The sequence below is a fragment of the Fundulus heteroclitus genome, chromosome 13 (assembly GCF_011125445.2).
Source record: "Fundulus heteroclitus isolate FHET01 chromosome 13, MU-UCD_Fhet_4.1, whole genome shotgun sequence".
NCBI lineage: Eukaryota > Metazoa > Chordata > Actinopteri > Cyprinodontiformes > Fundulidae > Fundulus > Fundulus heteroclitus.
Window position 1 is genome coordinate 32,468,504 of NC_046373.1, and position 17,094 is coordinate 32,485,597.

The window sequence follows — 17,094 nt, forward strand, 5'->3', positions numbered from 1 at the left end:
AACCCTTGCTAGTTTGAGCTTTAACCCAAAATAGAGAGGGATGAAGGAGGGGGTTTGGTTCAAGTCCGACAATAACAAGGTGGCGCACGAACAGGGACCTTCAGAGAGGGAAAAACCTTAAAAATAGTGGTAAGTAGTTGAAAGACTTCACAGACCACAACCAGTAACAGTCTGAAAGGGAACAGGATTGTTGGGGGCTGGCCCAGGCCTTCGTTGCTGCCAGATGATTGGCAGCAATGAAGACGCACCAATAGCTGAAGTGGTTTGCTGATTTCATGGAAAGCTGGAACAAAGGGAGAGTGGTGTCCCTCTACAGCCCCTCTATTGACTATGATCCAATAGTGAAGATGTTGTCCTGAGCTGGGATCTATGGGTACCTGATAGACGAGCTAGCTAGACTAAGCCCCAACAAGACCAGTATAGATCTGAACTGGATAGACTCGCTCAGTTTAAAACAAACAATGAGAAGAAGAGAGACGAAGCCCCTAGAGTCTGACAGAGGCGGAGGAGTCTGAAGAAGTGTGACCTAATACAGGTTTGTTTAACCAAGAGATGAGGCATCTCGACAACATTGATCCGACTATAGTCAGCACTAATACCCAGTTTACAGGCCTGAACCTCACAAAAACCCAGACCGGAGAGAGGTTGCTGATGAGTCCAAAGTATGCAAGGAGCTCTAGAGACCAAGTCCTCCACCCCCAAATGAGCAGCACCACGCGAAGATCTTCTCACAAAAGGGTCTGTCTCCAGAACCGTAGTGGAGCTCCAAGGACCAAAGCCCTCCCAAGAAACTGATGACCAATCCCAGTCTTCTGAAGAAGGCATCGACAAGCAAGGGAAACAGAGGAAAGCAACCAAAAAGCCTAAGGGCCCCATGTACTGTAATAAATGTGGGGTCTCTGGCTTTTTGTGTGTAATTCAAGAAGGTTGCCTGTAGCAGAATTTAATAAACAACACCCTTAGGAACTTTTGAGTCACTAAAACTTGGTTTAGTTGAAGTCCGACAAAAACAATAGCCAAACCTATCGTTGTATAACAGTTCTTTATTGAGGGATTGTTTCACGAACACATTCAAAAAATAACATTGTCATAAACATTGAAAGTGTTTTCTTTCAGAAAAACTTTGTTTTAATGAGTTTGCTTAGATCAAAACAACACCTATAGCTCCTACAGCTAGCGGTATAAAGGTAGACTACAGGTCAGAGAGTGCTTAGAGGTGAGTCCACTGTGGTCATCGGGACTTTTCACTTATCTTGAACAGTTTCTAAAATGACTTTTACTTTCAAATTCCCTGCTGTGACCAGCGAACTCTCTGTGCTGGTGTGAGGCGGTGGTATCAAACATCACTTCATTTTCTCATCCTTCTCTCCTGCAAAAACAGTTTGCTTTCTAACAGAGACAACAACACAAAGAGGTGCAAGAAGGTATTTGTATTTGCTAAACAGACAGATCTCAAACTCAGGATAAGTACACTTAGATAAGAGGAGGGACACACTATTTTCCATGGATATATAAGTCAGAAAACTGACCTGATTTTGAAGGGATCCGGAGCATGCACTGATATGTTCTTTTCAATCTGAACTAATGGTTACCTTATATAGTTTGGGCTTGTATATTGCAGGAGATCATCTGTATAGTTGCCAGTGGCCATTCGGTTGGACTGACTGCTCAAAGATTTGTGTTAATAGTGTTGACCAGAGAAAGAGTCAGTGGTGATGATCACAATATAAGGAGACACTTGGGGTGGTCCTGGTGGGACTGGTCCTCTTCCCATCAGATGGATGACAAGTTGCTGCTAAGAATATTGCAGCTGACAGTTTCCTGGATCAACAAAAACAATAAGCCAAGAGGCCTGGTTCCACACTGCTGGGGATCAGAGGAGTCACCATCATGATGGACCTACATGCCACAAAGCAGATGTGTGAAAACAAAGATCAGTGCATTATTTGATGTGTATGTTGCTACTAAATGACTTTTAGACTTCTGAAAGCGTTGAACATGAGAAGCCTTTCCTGAAGTGTGGAATTGGAGGTGGGGGGGGGGGGGTGCTTTTATTTTTCACAAAGGTTGAATTATTTCGGCAAACATGGTCCATTCCTGTATAGTCTCTGCAGGAAATCAGCTGTACTGGTTACGCACTAAACTAACCTGGAAACACATCTGCATGGCTCTATTCCTGCTCTGAACTTGATTATAAATTAATGAGAACCAGATTTGGCTTATTTATTAAATAGATCTGCTTTAAATAGTGATGCTTTGAAACATCCGACCAACAGGAAGCTTGAGTGTCCAACTTCTACACGGCAGCATTTAATACACTGAAGAAGAAAACTTGGCACGAAACTTAACACAGGTTGGAGAAAATACTCTTTATGTATTGATACTGCAATCCATCTGTAATGGCAGAAAAAGTACAGCGATAACATCAAACTTAAATATAACACAGCAGCGTTCTTTTCCTTTAAAGGGACTGTTTATCTTTGGAACAATGAGCAGGCTAAGGCTGAACCTTGAGAGCCTGAAGTGAGTCTTAGGATCCCAAAGTGCGGCACACTGCCCAGGTCCCAGCTTTGCTCGCATGCACAAGGTCTGCATTAGTGATGAGATGCGTGCAGGCAGGAGCCGGGCACAGCAGGTTTTATTGGGGGCTGTGGAGGAGGAAGAGGAGGACGGAGCTCAGATGAGCCTCTTCAGCTCTTCATCGGTCAGCTGATTGACCGCCATAATCTTTGTCAGCTGCTCAGCATATCTGGCCTGGTCCTGCATGAAGTGCGGGATGCGGACATTCTCCATCTGACCGAGCGGTTTCAGACGATCCACATCTTCAAATGACACCTGAAAGCCAGCAGAAAACAAAAAAACAGGATAGCACCTTTAGACTGGCAGCACTGCTGTTGATCGGACAAATATATTTACCACAACTCCAGACAACTATTCCAGCTTCCTCGTGAAAAAAAACAGACAACTTTCAAACCTCCATTCTAACATTACATGTAGAGTAGGTATTGTTTCATGGTTACTGCATTCACTCCTTTGAAGCAGAAGAAGGTGGCATGCTCCTTCATCAGGGGGTGGGTGGATGGGGGGTTATGTAAGCGTTTTCCCTTTTTATGAGTCTTATATGCAACCATGCTCGGCTCGCAGACACTTCATTTAATGTGACTGCATGTCACAAAGGATCGCTGCAGTTTGCTGCTGACGAACCGAGGGAGAAATAAGAGGGAACCAACTGGAATCTTGGCAACAGTGCAGAGTTCCCAAAGCTCTAAGCTTTTTAGAACAGCCATGAGCAGATCTGTTGCTTCAATATACAGAACCACATTCTCCCTGCAGCCTGGTGGAGCTGAGGACAGCGCCACCCATAGCAGGACAGGAAACACATCCTTTCAGGTTCTATTAGCTTAAAGCACTTCCTAAAGGATAGGGTGGCAGAGATGGACAGGGAAAGGAAGTTAAACAGTCTCTAAGCTTTAGTTTGGGGCGCAGACTTCAACATGTTTTATACCAGCAATTTGTTTTTTAAACTGTCATTCCACATGTTTCTAAAGTATTTGCTCTTCTGCTTTCACACACACTTTGATGACATCCCATCATTACTCCACATGGTTGATGTCGATCCACCCTCTGCAGCTCTAACAGCTTCAACCCTTCTGAAGCCGCCTTCCACAGGGTTTAGGAGTGTTTATGGGATGTTCTGACCATTGTTCCAGAAGAACACAGTCATATTCAATACATTAGAATATGGGTTTCAATGAGGCCCATTTCAAGGACTAAAAGCACCATTTGAATATAACAACAAGTTTTAAGAAAGTATTAAACATAGTTTTTATTATGTCCAGATTTCTGTATTAAAAATGTATTCTTTATTGGTTTGATGTAATATTCTAATCCTAAATGCGTTTTCATTACATGTCACAGAAACAAGGGCTTCAAAGCATTAGTCTGTGAGTAATTGATCTATCTAATGTGTTTAACTTAGCTGATTGGGTTACTGAAACAAATGGACTTTTTGATTATATTCTCATTTATTGACTATGGCTATATATGAGGTCAAACACTGGTTCCTCCACACCAAACTGTTCCCACAAAGTGGCGCCTCAAGAGTTCCTTTCAGTGGAACCAGTGGGCCGAGTCCAGCTAATGACAAACAATGGTCTTGTGGTTATCAGCTCTGTGCCGTGCTCTGCTGCCCTCCCCAAGTCTTCAGGAACTCAGCAGCTGGCCGTACAGCTCCTTCGCCACGACTAGCATCCATAACGCTTTGTTCCTTATTGAAGGCCAACCTTAGCTCCACTGTTGGACAAACAAAAACCCTGTAGAACATGGAGTCCAAACTAAATGTAGCTTTCCTGCAGGAGGAGATCAGGCTGCAAACATGTCAGTGGATAAGCAATAACTGTGGAGTCCCACAGAAACAAGATCTAGTCAAAATAGTCTGACTACTGAAAGAGAGACCTCCTGGGAAGGTTTAGACAAATTGCACTGGGGAAGTTATTACACAGCCAGGCAGCAGATTAATCCAATGTTCTCTTATTGTCCTTCAGGCTAGAAATGGTCCTTAGTATTGATAATAAATCATGCTGGTCATCCAGGTCACCACCTTACCAGCTTACCATTCATCTTATTACAGATTATATCCAGGAGAACACATTCCATGCTTATACGGACTTCCCACAATCGACAAGGAAGGAACACCACTCAGACCTATTGTCAGCAGCATTAATTCGGTGACTTACAACATGGCTAAACATCTCGCTGGTATCTTAGCCCCTCTGGTAGGACACACATCACATCACATAGAAAACTCCGCAGATTTTGCTAACAAAGTCAAACATTTAAAGATGGCGCCAAGAGAAACTCTTGTATCTTTTGAAGTCTCTTAACTTTTCACTTGCATACCCACATCAGAGGCAGTAGAAACAGTCAGGAAACATCTTCAACAAGATGATAACCTGAACAACAGGACTAATTTTACTCTGGAACAGATCTATACCCTACTGGACCTTTGTTTTTCAACAACCACCTGTAAGGTCAGTGATCACTTTTACAGACAGAAGGATCTCCAGTGTAACTGATTGTGGCCAATTTTTACATGGAAGAAATGGAAAAGAGAGCCTTGGACTCTTTCAGAGGAATACCACCAAGCCACCATTCAGATACGTGGACGACACTTGGGTCAAAATCCAGGCAAAAGAAGCAGAAGCTTTCATCCGACACATCGACTTAGTGGACAACATCAAGTTTACCAGAGAGGATGCCAACGACAACAAGCTACCTTTCCTGGACTGTTTGGTGAACATGGAAAGAGATAGAAGCCTCAGTATTGAAGTCTACAGGAAACCTAATCACACAGACCAATATCTTCTTTTTGATTCTCACCACGCACTGGAACACAAACTTTCTGTCATCAGAACTTTACACCATCAAGCTGAACATGTCCCCACAAGGACAGAAGGGAAGAACAAGGAACAGAAACATGTCAAAGATGCTCTCCAAACCTGCAGCTACCCTAACTGGGCTTTTGTCAAATCAGCAAGTAAATCCAAAAGACACGTCGCAGAACAGAACAGGGAGAAGAACAAGCGCAAAAACATTGTCATCCCATATGTTGCTAGAGTCTCTGAAAAACTCAGGAGGATCTTCTCTAAACACAAGATCCCAGTACATGTCAAACCCAACAGGACCCGCAGACAGAGGCTGGTCCATCCTAAGGACTAAACCCCCAAACCTAAGATGAGCAGAGAGGTGTTCTGATCTTTATATTGGAGAAACCAAACAACCTCAGAAATCTCAGATTCCTCACCTTTCCGAGAGCCATCAGAGCAGGGAAGTCAATCTTGTCTCTATACCTCAGAATTTTCAGTATGCCCTCCAGATAAACCTGGTCTTTACTGAAGCATCCTTTAGGATTAGAGATCAGAAAAGATCAGTCAAGTATGTCCAAAGCACAATACTGAGATGCTAGCCCGGCTGCTGTTAGTGATACCTGGCTGGGCTGTGTCGCTCTGGCCTCTTTTGGCTCGGACGCAATAGTCCCAGCGTGTGTTTGGGTCCTGGACAAAGCGGCCCAGGTTGTGGAAGAGCTGAGAGAAGGACATTTGCCTGGCCTGATAGACGGTATAGTAGAGCAGCGCGGCGCGCCACAGAGTGGGGTCCTTCCTGAACAGAACGCTGTGGATGCTGGCGAGGCCCTCCTCTGTTGGGTTCAGAGGCTTCAGGTTGAGCTTCTTCCTTCCCGCGCTGCTGCTCCAAGGCTGCTGGCAGTTGTTGATCCCTCGGAAGTAATGAGTGCCTGAGAGACAGAGGTGAGAAGGTTTCACATGGCTGTAGTTCAGCTAGAGTTAAAGTTGACTTTATTACTGCCATCATCCACCTTCCCATCAACTCTGACAGCTTCCCGGTCTCTGCTAAAGGAAACCCATCCCCGCAGAAGGACACTGCCGCCACCATGTCTCATAGCTGGGGTGGTGCGTTCAGGGTGATGCACAACTTTGCCCCTCAACCGTCTGCTGGGTTCCCTAATAAACCTCTGAGAACAGCTCTGGTTATACAGAGAAAAACTCTGCTTAATAATTATGTGACTCTGAAGACGGCTGGTCAGCTCACAGTTTAATAAGGGGTGCCAGAGCGAAGAGTGCTGAACATAAATGCACTCCACATCTTTCAGGTTGTTATTTCTAAGAAGTTCTAAAAACCATGTATCATGTCACTTTCCATGCACTACTTTGTTTCAGTCTGTCACATAATATCCTCAGACTGTGGGGATGTAACGTACAAAGGTTTAAGGGGTGTGAATTCTTCTGGAAGGAGCTGCATAACTAACTCCCAGAAGGAACCTTGTTTATTTTATTGGACTGACGTGCCCAGAAGGACTGTTGCATGTTTTACTTTCTATTCAGCTGAAAGCAACATGGTATGATCCAAAGCAGCCAAAGCCAGCCATGTGAACTGGGAGCTACCGCACGCACCGATCTCGTGCCGCAGCATGCCCTCCAGCCAGTGCTCCCGAGCGCTGGAGGTGTTGATGGTCATCGTGGGTCTGCCGTTCACCACCGTCATGGAGGCTCTGGACAGCAGGTCATCGGTCACCTGGACTACTATCTATCAACAGAACCAGAAGCAATACAGGAGAAAAGTAACAGGCATTATACGCAGTATTGTTCAATGACAGATTTGTTCCATCTTATGTAAATAGTCTGCTGTAGTTTCAGGGTTAGGGTGAAGTAAACATGCACATCTTGTACATTTTGTAAAATAATCCTACTCAGGTGTATTTCTAAGGGAATCTGAGTATGCTATTTTTAATAACAGCAGCATTCTTTTTATTTTTAACTCTACTGGCGCTTACTCTGCTGCTTGCCTTTTGCCTGTTACTTTGCTGCTGCTACACCTGAAGTTCCCCACTGAGTGACAATAAAGGAGATTGCTATTCTATTTTTGTGCTGCACTGGTGTTTTTTGTTTTTTTTCCCTTTTGACTGTTCTTCCTCATTCTGGCTAGCACATCGCTCTTCTGTTACGTATCAGAGTTCAGTTTGGGTTTTAGAATCATGTTATAGCTGACCTGAGGGAACAAATCAAGGGCCTTAACAGCTATTTTTATATATATAATTACATCTTGATTGCTTGTAGGCAATGGTCAATATAAAATCGGCAGCCAGCTGCCTGGTGTGAGACAGAACTCTGACCCACATTGATGGCCGCTTGCTTTGACGCAGGCTCTGAGCTTCATGCGTCAACAAACTATCGGAATAACAAGAACAAATGGTAAATGGCCGGCACTTGTATAGCGCTTTATCAAGTCTTGAGGACCCCTAAGAGCACCACACCACAAACATTTACCCATTTACACCCTGATGGCGATGAGCTACATTGTAACCACAGCTGCCCTGGGGACGGCTGACAGAAGCGAGGCTGCAAGACAATCAGCACCACCGGCAGCAGGCAAAGCAGGTTTAGTGTCTTTTTGTTCTGCTTTGCCAATTTCCGACACGTCATCTGGACATAACTTTTCTCCTGGCAGGGTGTCTGGCAGCTGTAGTGTGATTGGTCAGGAGTTGGGTGGGTGTGGTTAAATTGAGCCTAACCCTAGCAGCCAGACTGTTCTGGGAGCGAGACTTTCTAGGAGTTCGGCAGCTGAGGTTCTGGTGAAGTATGACTAGTCAGAGCCAAAGCGAAATGTGTCGCGTCTCGCAGAGTATGGACCAGGCTGTATTGGGCACAGTGAGTTGAACGGGGGAGGAGGCCTCGTGTAAGCAACTCTGAAACTTAACATAGAGGGGGTATTGTGATCTGTTCTCACATAAACTGAGTATTTTTAACTCAACAAAAAGATAAAGATTTCATGTCCTCAAAAACTGAAGTGGATGTGTACCTAACTATTAATCTAGTCATTTGTAGGAGGGTGGGGCAGCAAAAGGGGCTCCTGCCCAGGACCCAACAGATTATTTCATCCAGCCCTGGCTATGGATGTTTGTGGAGAGTTTTCAGTGGAGGATTATTAACATTCTGATGTAACAAGAGTTTGTTTGAGTCCATAAATTCTGCCTCACAAAGCAAACTGAAGGATGACTTAGGTAAAGCGGTCACTCTTAGGAAAACATTGCTTTTCCCCAGACTCATTTCCGTTACATGATCTGCTTTGTGCTGTGATTTAAAAATAAAGCACTTCTCAACCAACAAGGCCGCAGCCATGGAACAATATAACACCAACCCGCCTGCTGTCAGAGATTCTGGTCGGTTTGAATCCAAGCGTTCTGGATAGAGCCTTAGCAACAGCATGAAAGGAATGAGCAGATGGCTTCTCCTCCTACCTCGCCCACGCAGCCTTCCTTCTCCATGTATCTCTTCACACTGCTCCAGATGCGACTCTTGGTGAGGAGGTTGCCGCCGGTGAGCTGCTCAAACTTCTCGTAGCTGCCATATCTCTCCAAGGCAAGCTCCATGATATTCACGGCCTGCAAGAGAGGACATCCACCTTTTATCAGGAACTAGCTCAGTGATGGTTTAACTGCCGACATGCTGCTTGGCTGTTGCCTTCATAATGACGCGGCTAGGCGTCTGCTAGCTGCATCGGCCTGCGCAGGCCTGGAACTTTGAATCTGCGTGAATGGACAGAAACTATACCAAGTAACCAAGGAAGCCAGTCTCCATGTGAAATTGCTTATTGAGCATGAAGATATCCCATAACATTCCCATACCCCACCCCCCGCATCACCATTAAATGTATCAGATCATCATCATGCATGAGTAGTTTGAACATTGCTTTTTCCATTTATTACACAACTCCTCCCTGCAGTGCTCTACTCCTGACCAGGGTGTGCTTCTGTGTGTTCAGTGGGAGAGCAGCTGGTGAGACTGGACTCTGTCTCCTATCAGAACGCGTTCTTAGTCCACAGATCATGGGACAATATGGTGACTAGCTGGGTGTTCAACCAACATGGCAACTTGAAGGTGAACAACTTTCCTCCAGAAGCAAGACGTGGCACCACAATATTATTCAGCGGCTTCATTTCCGTCTGCTGGTTCTGATTCTGGCCATCTTTGATTTCAGATTTCAGCTTGGCATCAGATCTCCACAGTCCTGCAGCAGCATAACCCCCCCCCCCACCCCCCTTCCATAGAGCTACAGCAGGTTCCACGTCAGAAGCACCTTAATTACCTGCAGCGGTACCACCCATGTTAGCTGCTCGCTGGTGTGGACACAGTAGACTCTAGCAACGTTTCCTCACCCCGTCCATCCACAGCGCACCCTGAGACCCAGTGCAGCCCTTAGAGATTCTGTGCAGCGCTCTGAAAGGTGTGGCGTGCGTTTGCATTCAGTCTCCTTCAAGCCGGGCATACACTGTACGATATTTTCCATCGTTGTACTCAGATACAGCTCAAACTGTACGATGAAGCCACAGGGTTTAAAGTTCACAGCTCACCATTTGTGTACTTCGACTGTAAGGCCCGACGCTCTGATGTGATCTAACTGCTCACACTGTACGTCCAAAAACCACACATCGGACTCATCCCCGTAGAGAGATGGTGCTTGTGGGACTCGTCTATTAGTAAGCCAAATGTAAGCAGTAGAAGAAGAAAAAGATGGAAGTGTCGATGCTCACTGTTAAATATGAGGCTTAAATATGCAGTGCCTACGAGTTCTTCCTCCGTAGTTTGACTCCATGTGACACGTACCTCCGTCATGCTTCTCTCCACTCCTATGTTTTCGCCTGAGAAGAAGAAGAAAATTCCCTTGTCTGCACATGTACAGTGTGAGAGGTTGGGGGAAATCGGCTCGTTAACACTCGTAGCTCTGCTTCAACAACAGGATGCGCTCACGATCACTCATGAGGGCCGACTGAATTTCAAACATGTTTGATTTTCATCCGACCGTCTGATTTCTGATCAGGAGGTGGTCGTGAGATGCTAATCGCCCCTCATTACCACCAGTATACGAAGCAGGACGCACGATCAGGCTGAAACTCAGCCCAATCCAAAAAATTCTCGCATGACTGAAGAATCGGCCCAAAAAGGGCAAAAACTCGTGCATTGTACGCCCGGCTTTACTCTCAGACTCCCATCTAAAATGCCACGCAGCCAAGTGCTTACAGAACTCAGGGCCCTCGTGAGTGACCGTGAGCACATCCACCTGTTCCGGGTAGACGTGTAAGAACTGATATGGTGAGCTGTGAACTTTTAAATCTTGTGTTTTCGTTCTTTTTAACAGATAGAAAAGCAAGCCAGAGTTGATTTCAAGGTAAAGGAGCTAAATCCAGGTAACCCTGGAAGAAAAGCTGTTAGAGGCTGCAGAAGAGAGACCGGCGTGGAGGTTCACCTTCCTGCAGCAAAACAGGCCGAAATATACAGCCAGAGACGGACTGCATTAGATCTAAGCAGATTACCTGTAAGAAGGGCCTAATCAAAGTCCAGACCTAAGTTCAATTGAGAATCTGGGGGCATACTGTCAGCAGACGTTCTCCATCCCATCTGAGCTCGGTCTGTTTTTGTGCAGAAAGACCAGCAGCTGCAACTGGTTGTTCTACAAACTATTGTTCTAGAGGAGCTGGGTACAAGTTTTTCAGATTTTTATTTCTAAAAAAAATTTTCCTTCAACTTTACAATAAAGCCCTACTTTTACTCAACTATGAATACTTTTTATATTAACCACAGAAGACAGCTGTGACAGGAGAATGACCCAGTTCATCCACACCCTTATATTTTCAGCATCTTAATGATGTTCTGATACGTAGCTTTTGTTTGACAGAGGTCCCCCTCCAGCTGAATGATGGTCAGAACCCTGACCATGCATATGTGGTGTAGCTCCTGTCGCTGTAGCCCTGCTGGGCGTGCTGAGGAGACGCTGCCTTACCTGGGTCAGAAAGTGATCGGAGGCATTGTTGTGGCGGGCCAGGATGGCTGCAGAAATGGGGTTGCTGTACTCAAACTGGGGATTGTAGTTGAAGTCAGACTTGAAGAACTTGTCCTTCTCTTTCTCGACGTTGGACGGCTTGATGGCTGTGAGGATGCAGAGCTTCTTGACGCTGTCGGCCTCCCGTGAGACTGCTGCTTTGTGGAGGGATGGAGGCCCGGGGCGAGGCACGTTCTGGGTGGAGGTTTTCCTGAGGGGCTGTGGGACTGCGCGAGGGCTCAGTCCCATCTTGCTGCCCACTATGGTGAGGTTCCGGCTGGGCTTAAGGAGACTGCAGTTGCTGCCGGACAGGACACAGTTTGTCGGCACGGGTTTGTCGCCACCGTCTGGGAGGCGCGTCTTTCTGCGAGCCAGGCTCAGACGGTTTCTTTTACTAAACGCGGAACCTCTTCTCACAGACGTCTTGGGCCTCTTGCACAGGGACTGCTTCTGCTTCTTCTTCTTCTCCTCCTCGGCTTGCAGAAGGACGTTGAAGCTGTTGGAGCCGGTGCCGAGGAGGCCCTGGAGGACAGTGGAGGACAGCTTTTCGAGGCACACCTGGCTGGGACTCACCACCCTGTCAGTAGCACTGAAGACGGACTTTTTGGAGAAATCCACCTCCGGCCAGTGAAGTTGTTCTGAAAGAGGAGAGAGACCAGGAGGGGAGGCTGATTATTCTGATTCCTGTTCGCTTCAGCATCACTCTGATCTGCAGTCAGTGCAAATTAGACCGACTAATCCTCTCATCAAGGAAAGCTCAAATTAGCTGTGTTCTAGTCTGGAGTTGAAGCAAAACAAGGCACTGACAACGTGATTTACGATCTACAGCGAGATAAACAGCACCGGCGGCGCTTTCAGCTGCTGCTCAGTCAGGATCATGAGTCAGTATCCTGACCGTCCAGTGGAACTGATTCCCATCGTGCCCACAGAGGCTGACGGTGTAGGACCAAGGGCTCAGAGATGTGGACCCAATCAGAGAGAGAGCGGGACCCGTTGGGTCTACACACAGCAAACTAGTGGAGTCAGCTGCGCAGCCCGGAGCGAGCAAAATAATTTAAAGCTTCAGTGGTTCACTCAGCCGCCTAAACAAATACCATCCCCTAACACCGAGGTGTCCAACGTGCAGCCCGGGGCCATTTGAGTCACCTGGACTGATTCTTGTGACCACAGTTTAAGAGCGTTAAACTGCCCCACAGCACACATGGACAATTTATTTTCCTAAGTGCAAAACGTTGTACTGAAAACTGAACTCTTCCTAAAATGGAAAATGTTAACTACAACACAAACTACTGATATTTTAATGCTCATGCTTCAGGCATTCTGTATAACTTCATTAGGATAACAAATATCCAGCATTTGTTATTCAAAAGCAGACCTGGGTGCACCCAAAGCTCCATTCTACTTATATAAACAAGCATTTTTAAAAGATATGACCCAAAAACCTGTTCTTGTTGCTGAGGAATAGACTTTTATTCTAGTCCAGGAACATGACAACCCTTTTATGAATGTTTTGCATTATTAATTTGAAATAAAGTCATATTTTTGTGGCCCACAAGCCCTTTCAAGTTGGGTTTCTGAGTCCAATGTTGAAAACAAATCAAATCTATTCTGCCTGCCTATTCCTGAGTCATAGAAAGAAGTTCTCATCCTCTTATCGATCACAAATTTACAAGTATGAATCTACAACCCCTGGTGAAGCTATTACACACCCTACCAGTTGGTGGCAGTAATGACATGTGGCAATGTTTCATCTGTGAGAATGCAAGTGCCATACATAAACATTATTATGTGGCTAGAGATGCCCATGGACTGGCCTTACCTATCGGAGCTGACGTTTCAGAGCGGCCGCCATCTTGGATGGGTGTCTCATGCGCCCCCCAGTGCATTTATATGTACCGACTAAGATAAATCATAACTCCCTGAATTTATACCTGATTTTCACACGGTTTGGATTGTTAGAAATGGCAAGGATGTGGTTATGATACAGGACACTGTTTTAATGCTGAAATACATTGTTTAAACAACATATTTCATAAATGTAAGCTCTTTAACAGACAGACATGGCATATTCATGTAGAAATATATGATTTCATACTGAAATATTTAAGCTATTTAATGACAGACGTGGAATGGCATATTATTAAATATGTAAATAAATATGTGTTTTCATGCTGAGATGCTTTGTTTTATGCTCTTAAAAAAGAGACATGTGGTATTACAAATTATAAATGTATAGATTAATACTTTTTATATTTTAATAAAGAAACCAGTTAGATTATTCATTAAAATGTATTGCACTCTCTCACATGTACAAGCCTGAGCTTTCTCTACACACCAACAATAATTTCTTCATACTTGTGCGCACTGTGCATGCACGTATGTATACACAGTTCTTTTCATGGCCTGGAAAAGTGTTCTTTAACATTTCCAAGTCATTCCAGTGTCTTACACTACCCTGCTTGCAACTGGGGATGGAGCTTCACTCTTGAAAAAGAACTGTTTTGCACAGCTTCTTGCATGTGTTTGTATTCTGTAACTCCAGGGTACTCAATTTGGCAACGTGAGTCAGCCTTATTTTGTGAAATACGGCGATAACAGATTAATAAACATGTAATTATGGTTCATCTGTTTAGTTTCTTGAGAGTTCTCACCAAGGAAAAACTCTACTTCGTGACTAATCTCAGCCCAAAATGGTGGTCTGCCCCATGTGATCTACTTTCAGCAGTTATCCCTGGCTATTGCAACCACAAGCTGCAGAAAATATGGGTAAAGTTGCTACTTCTGCGTTTACTCCCGTTGGCTGCTATGCCAGCCTTGAGTAGGAGACCCATCCAATATGGCAGAGGCGCAGGATGCGCTCCAGCACGTAATGAGGGGTCTGCTTTAATGGCAGTTGGTGAAAAACATTCAAGTGTGTTACCGCCACCAACTGGTAAGTTTTACTCCTAAATTTGATTTGTACTCAGGAAATTTGTAATTTGGGACTTGTACTCAGAAATTTGGGATTTGTACTCGTAAACTCGATTTGTAATCCTAAATTTGGGATTCGTAAATTAGATTTTTAATCGTAATTCTGTGATTTGTACTTGTATTGTTGCAAAGTTGTAACTCTATAACTTGTATTCTCACAGATGAAACATGTGATGTCACACAAATATGTATGAGTTGACAACCAGGAACAAATACAAATCTTAGATTTATTCAAGTTTATTGACTTACATTTACAAATTCAGACACCTACGCAAACGTTTATATTGACGGTTATCTCACCCCATAATCTGGCCAGGCTTTAAAAGCCAACAGCAACAGGCTGATACCAGCTAGATAGCTGACCGTTTTCTTTTTGGTTCAATTGGTTTATTTCTAACTATTGGATTTTCGCAGGGAGCACAGTCCACAGATTATCAGCTGGGCTGAACCCCAACCTTTGCTGGCTTTTAAACCTGGCCAGATAGTCAGGTTACAGGTGTATTAAGGCTGTGCGAATTAAAGAAAGTCCACAATAAGTTCCAATTTGTGCATTTAAGAGCATCTAAAATCTGATCTTATTGTAGAATGATGTCAGGAAAAAGAACTGTTCAAAATGTACTGGAAGCCCGGAGTTGCTGTGCCCAGGAGGAGTGGGTGTGGACGGTGTGTCTGGATCTGAGCCGCCGATTAGCAGCAGATCAGGATCCTCTGTCTGTCCCAGCGCCCAGCAGCCAAAGCTCCTGATCCCAGAGGCTCTGGACAGACTGCAGCAGCCTTCAGCCTGCCGCTATTAGCAATATTGGCCATTTTATTTGGGCTTAGAAGTTATCAAACACGTATTACATTACCTGTGACTTTAATTGACTCCAGCATCTTCTTTAACCGAGGCTATTCGGAAACGAACGTTGAGAGCCGGCGAAATAAAAGCAGCAAAGCGGCGCTGGAAGCAGGGAAGCGGGCGTGAAAGGAGCTGTGAAAGGAGCTGTGTCCTCCGAGCGGTTCCTGTTCTTCCTCCTCCGACACAGAGCAGAGCACTGGGGGCAGAACTGACCGTCAGCCGGAGCCAACGCACTGAACAGCTCCGCAGTGGCTGGCTGGTTTCCATGGTCACAGCTTTAACGTCACACGTTGTGCGTCTCACTGCCATGGGAAACGTAGTCCTGAGAAATGACGTCATTGTTGTACAGTTTTCATTTTCTAACATTGGGCTCATAGATATCCATAATAAAGGCCTTTATTATGGATATCTATGATTGGGCTGACCAATATTCTATTACGAGATATTGTTTTTTCACCAGCTTGTGTTTTTTATTGGTCCAACACTTTTGAAAATATAAATTGGAAGTGGACTTGGTTGCTCCTTAAAAAATACAACAAAGTAAGAGAAATTTCTTATAACATTATTCATAATGTTTATCCTGTTAATGCATTTTTTATAAAAAAAAAAAAAAGATATAAATGGGATTTGGACCCAATGTGTACTTTTTGAAGAAAAAAAAATGAAGAAAAGCTTATTCATCTTTTTTGGGATTGTAATTATACAAAAATATTTTGGAGAGATATGTCACTTTTTTTCATCAAAGAAGTCTCAATATTACTTTACCAGATAAGGATGTTTTATTTGGATGGAGAAATGTCAACTTGTCAAAACAGAATCCTTATATGTTGTTAATTTTTTTTATTATTTATGGTAAATATCAAATACACACCTTCAAATATTTAAAACAAAAACCTAATTTCCAGATTTTATTATCTTCTATTAATATCTACATAGAATCCTTAAAATTCAGTTCAAATGCTTAAGCCATTCAAATCATAACTGCCCTTAAAGAATTGCAACCCTCGAGCACAGTCTTGATTTTGACATTGTAAGATAATTGCTCTGTTCTGTAAAGCTCTTTGATATTGTATCTGTTTGTAATTACTATTGTTCTATATTGTTCTTGTATGTTCTTTTTTTGCAATAAAAAAACAAAACATAAAAAACATTGGGCTGACCATAATAGACATCATATACGTAAACGCGTCGTTGGGCAGGTTCTGCCTATGCTGCGATGCGTCAGAGCGTCCGCCATGTTAAATGTGGCAATTCTGCAGTTACTCAGTCACTTAAACAGTATCAGAGGGACTTTAATCTCAGAATATACTTTGTATTCGTAATATTTTTATTTTTGTAATATTACAAGTTTATTTTCGTATCCCTTTAGCTTCATTCTCCTGAATTTACTCTCGTAAAGAATAAAAATTATTTCAATAATCTAACTCTAATTCTGCAAACTGTGACTATTCTGGAAATGTTCCCTCTTAATTCTCATAATATGACGTTTTTCCCATAACCTTACCACTGTTATGTTTGTCTTTTTTTTACTTTATTGACTTAGGTCTTTTTTTTTTTCTCATATTAGTAATTTTTCCTCTTTAATACTCCCCCAACAAGTCTGTTCCTAAAGGTTCACATGTGACACGGTTTTATGAAATAATGAAGACCACAATGTTTAGATTTAACAAATTGATCCTTATATTCATAACACATACACATGTACACACACACAAATATATATACACACACACACACACACACACACACACATATATATATATATATATATATATATATATATATATATATATATATATATATATATATATATATATATGTAATCCCACAGCTATTTATTTGGCTTACTTGAAAATCTTTATATGCACATCTATGTCTATATACAATAGTCTGTA

General features: G+C 43.6%; 1 protein-coding gene across 1 annotated transcript; it reads right to left on the reverse strand.

The window, feature by feature from the left end:
* Positions 1-1,023: 1,023 nt before the first annotated feature.
* Positions 1,024-15,462, reverse strand: si:dkey-222b8.4 (uncharacterized protein KIAA0895). The gene is made up of 7 exons (XM_012879129.3): positions 15,210-15,462; positions 11,353-12,029; positions 8,813-8,956; positions 6,969-7,101; positions 5,987-6,292; positions 5,804-5,901; positions 1,024-2,835 (listed from the first exon to the last, which is right to left on the reverse strand). Exons 1-7 carry the CDS (start codon positions 15,232-15,234, stop codon positions 2,677-2,679), a joined length of 1,542 nt encoding a protein of 513 aa, XP_012734583.2. The 5' UTR covers positions 15,235-15,462; the 3' UTR covers positions 1,024-2,676.
* Positions 15,463-17,094: the final 1,632 nt, after the last annotated feature.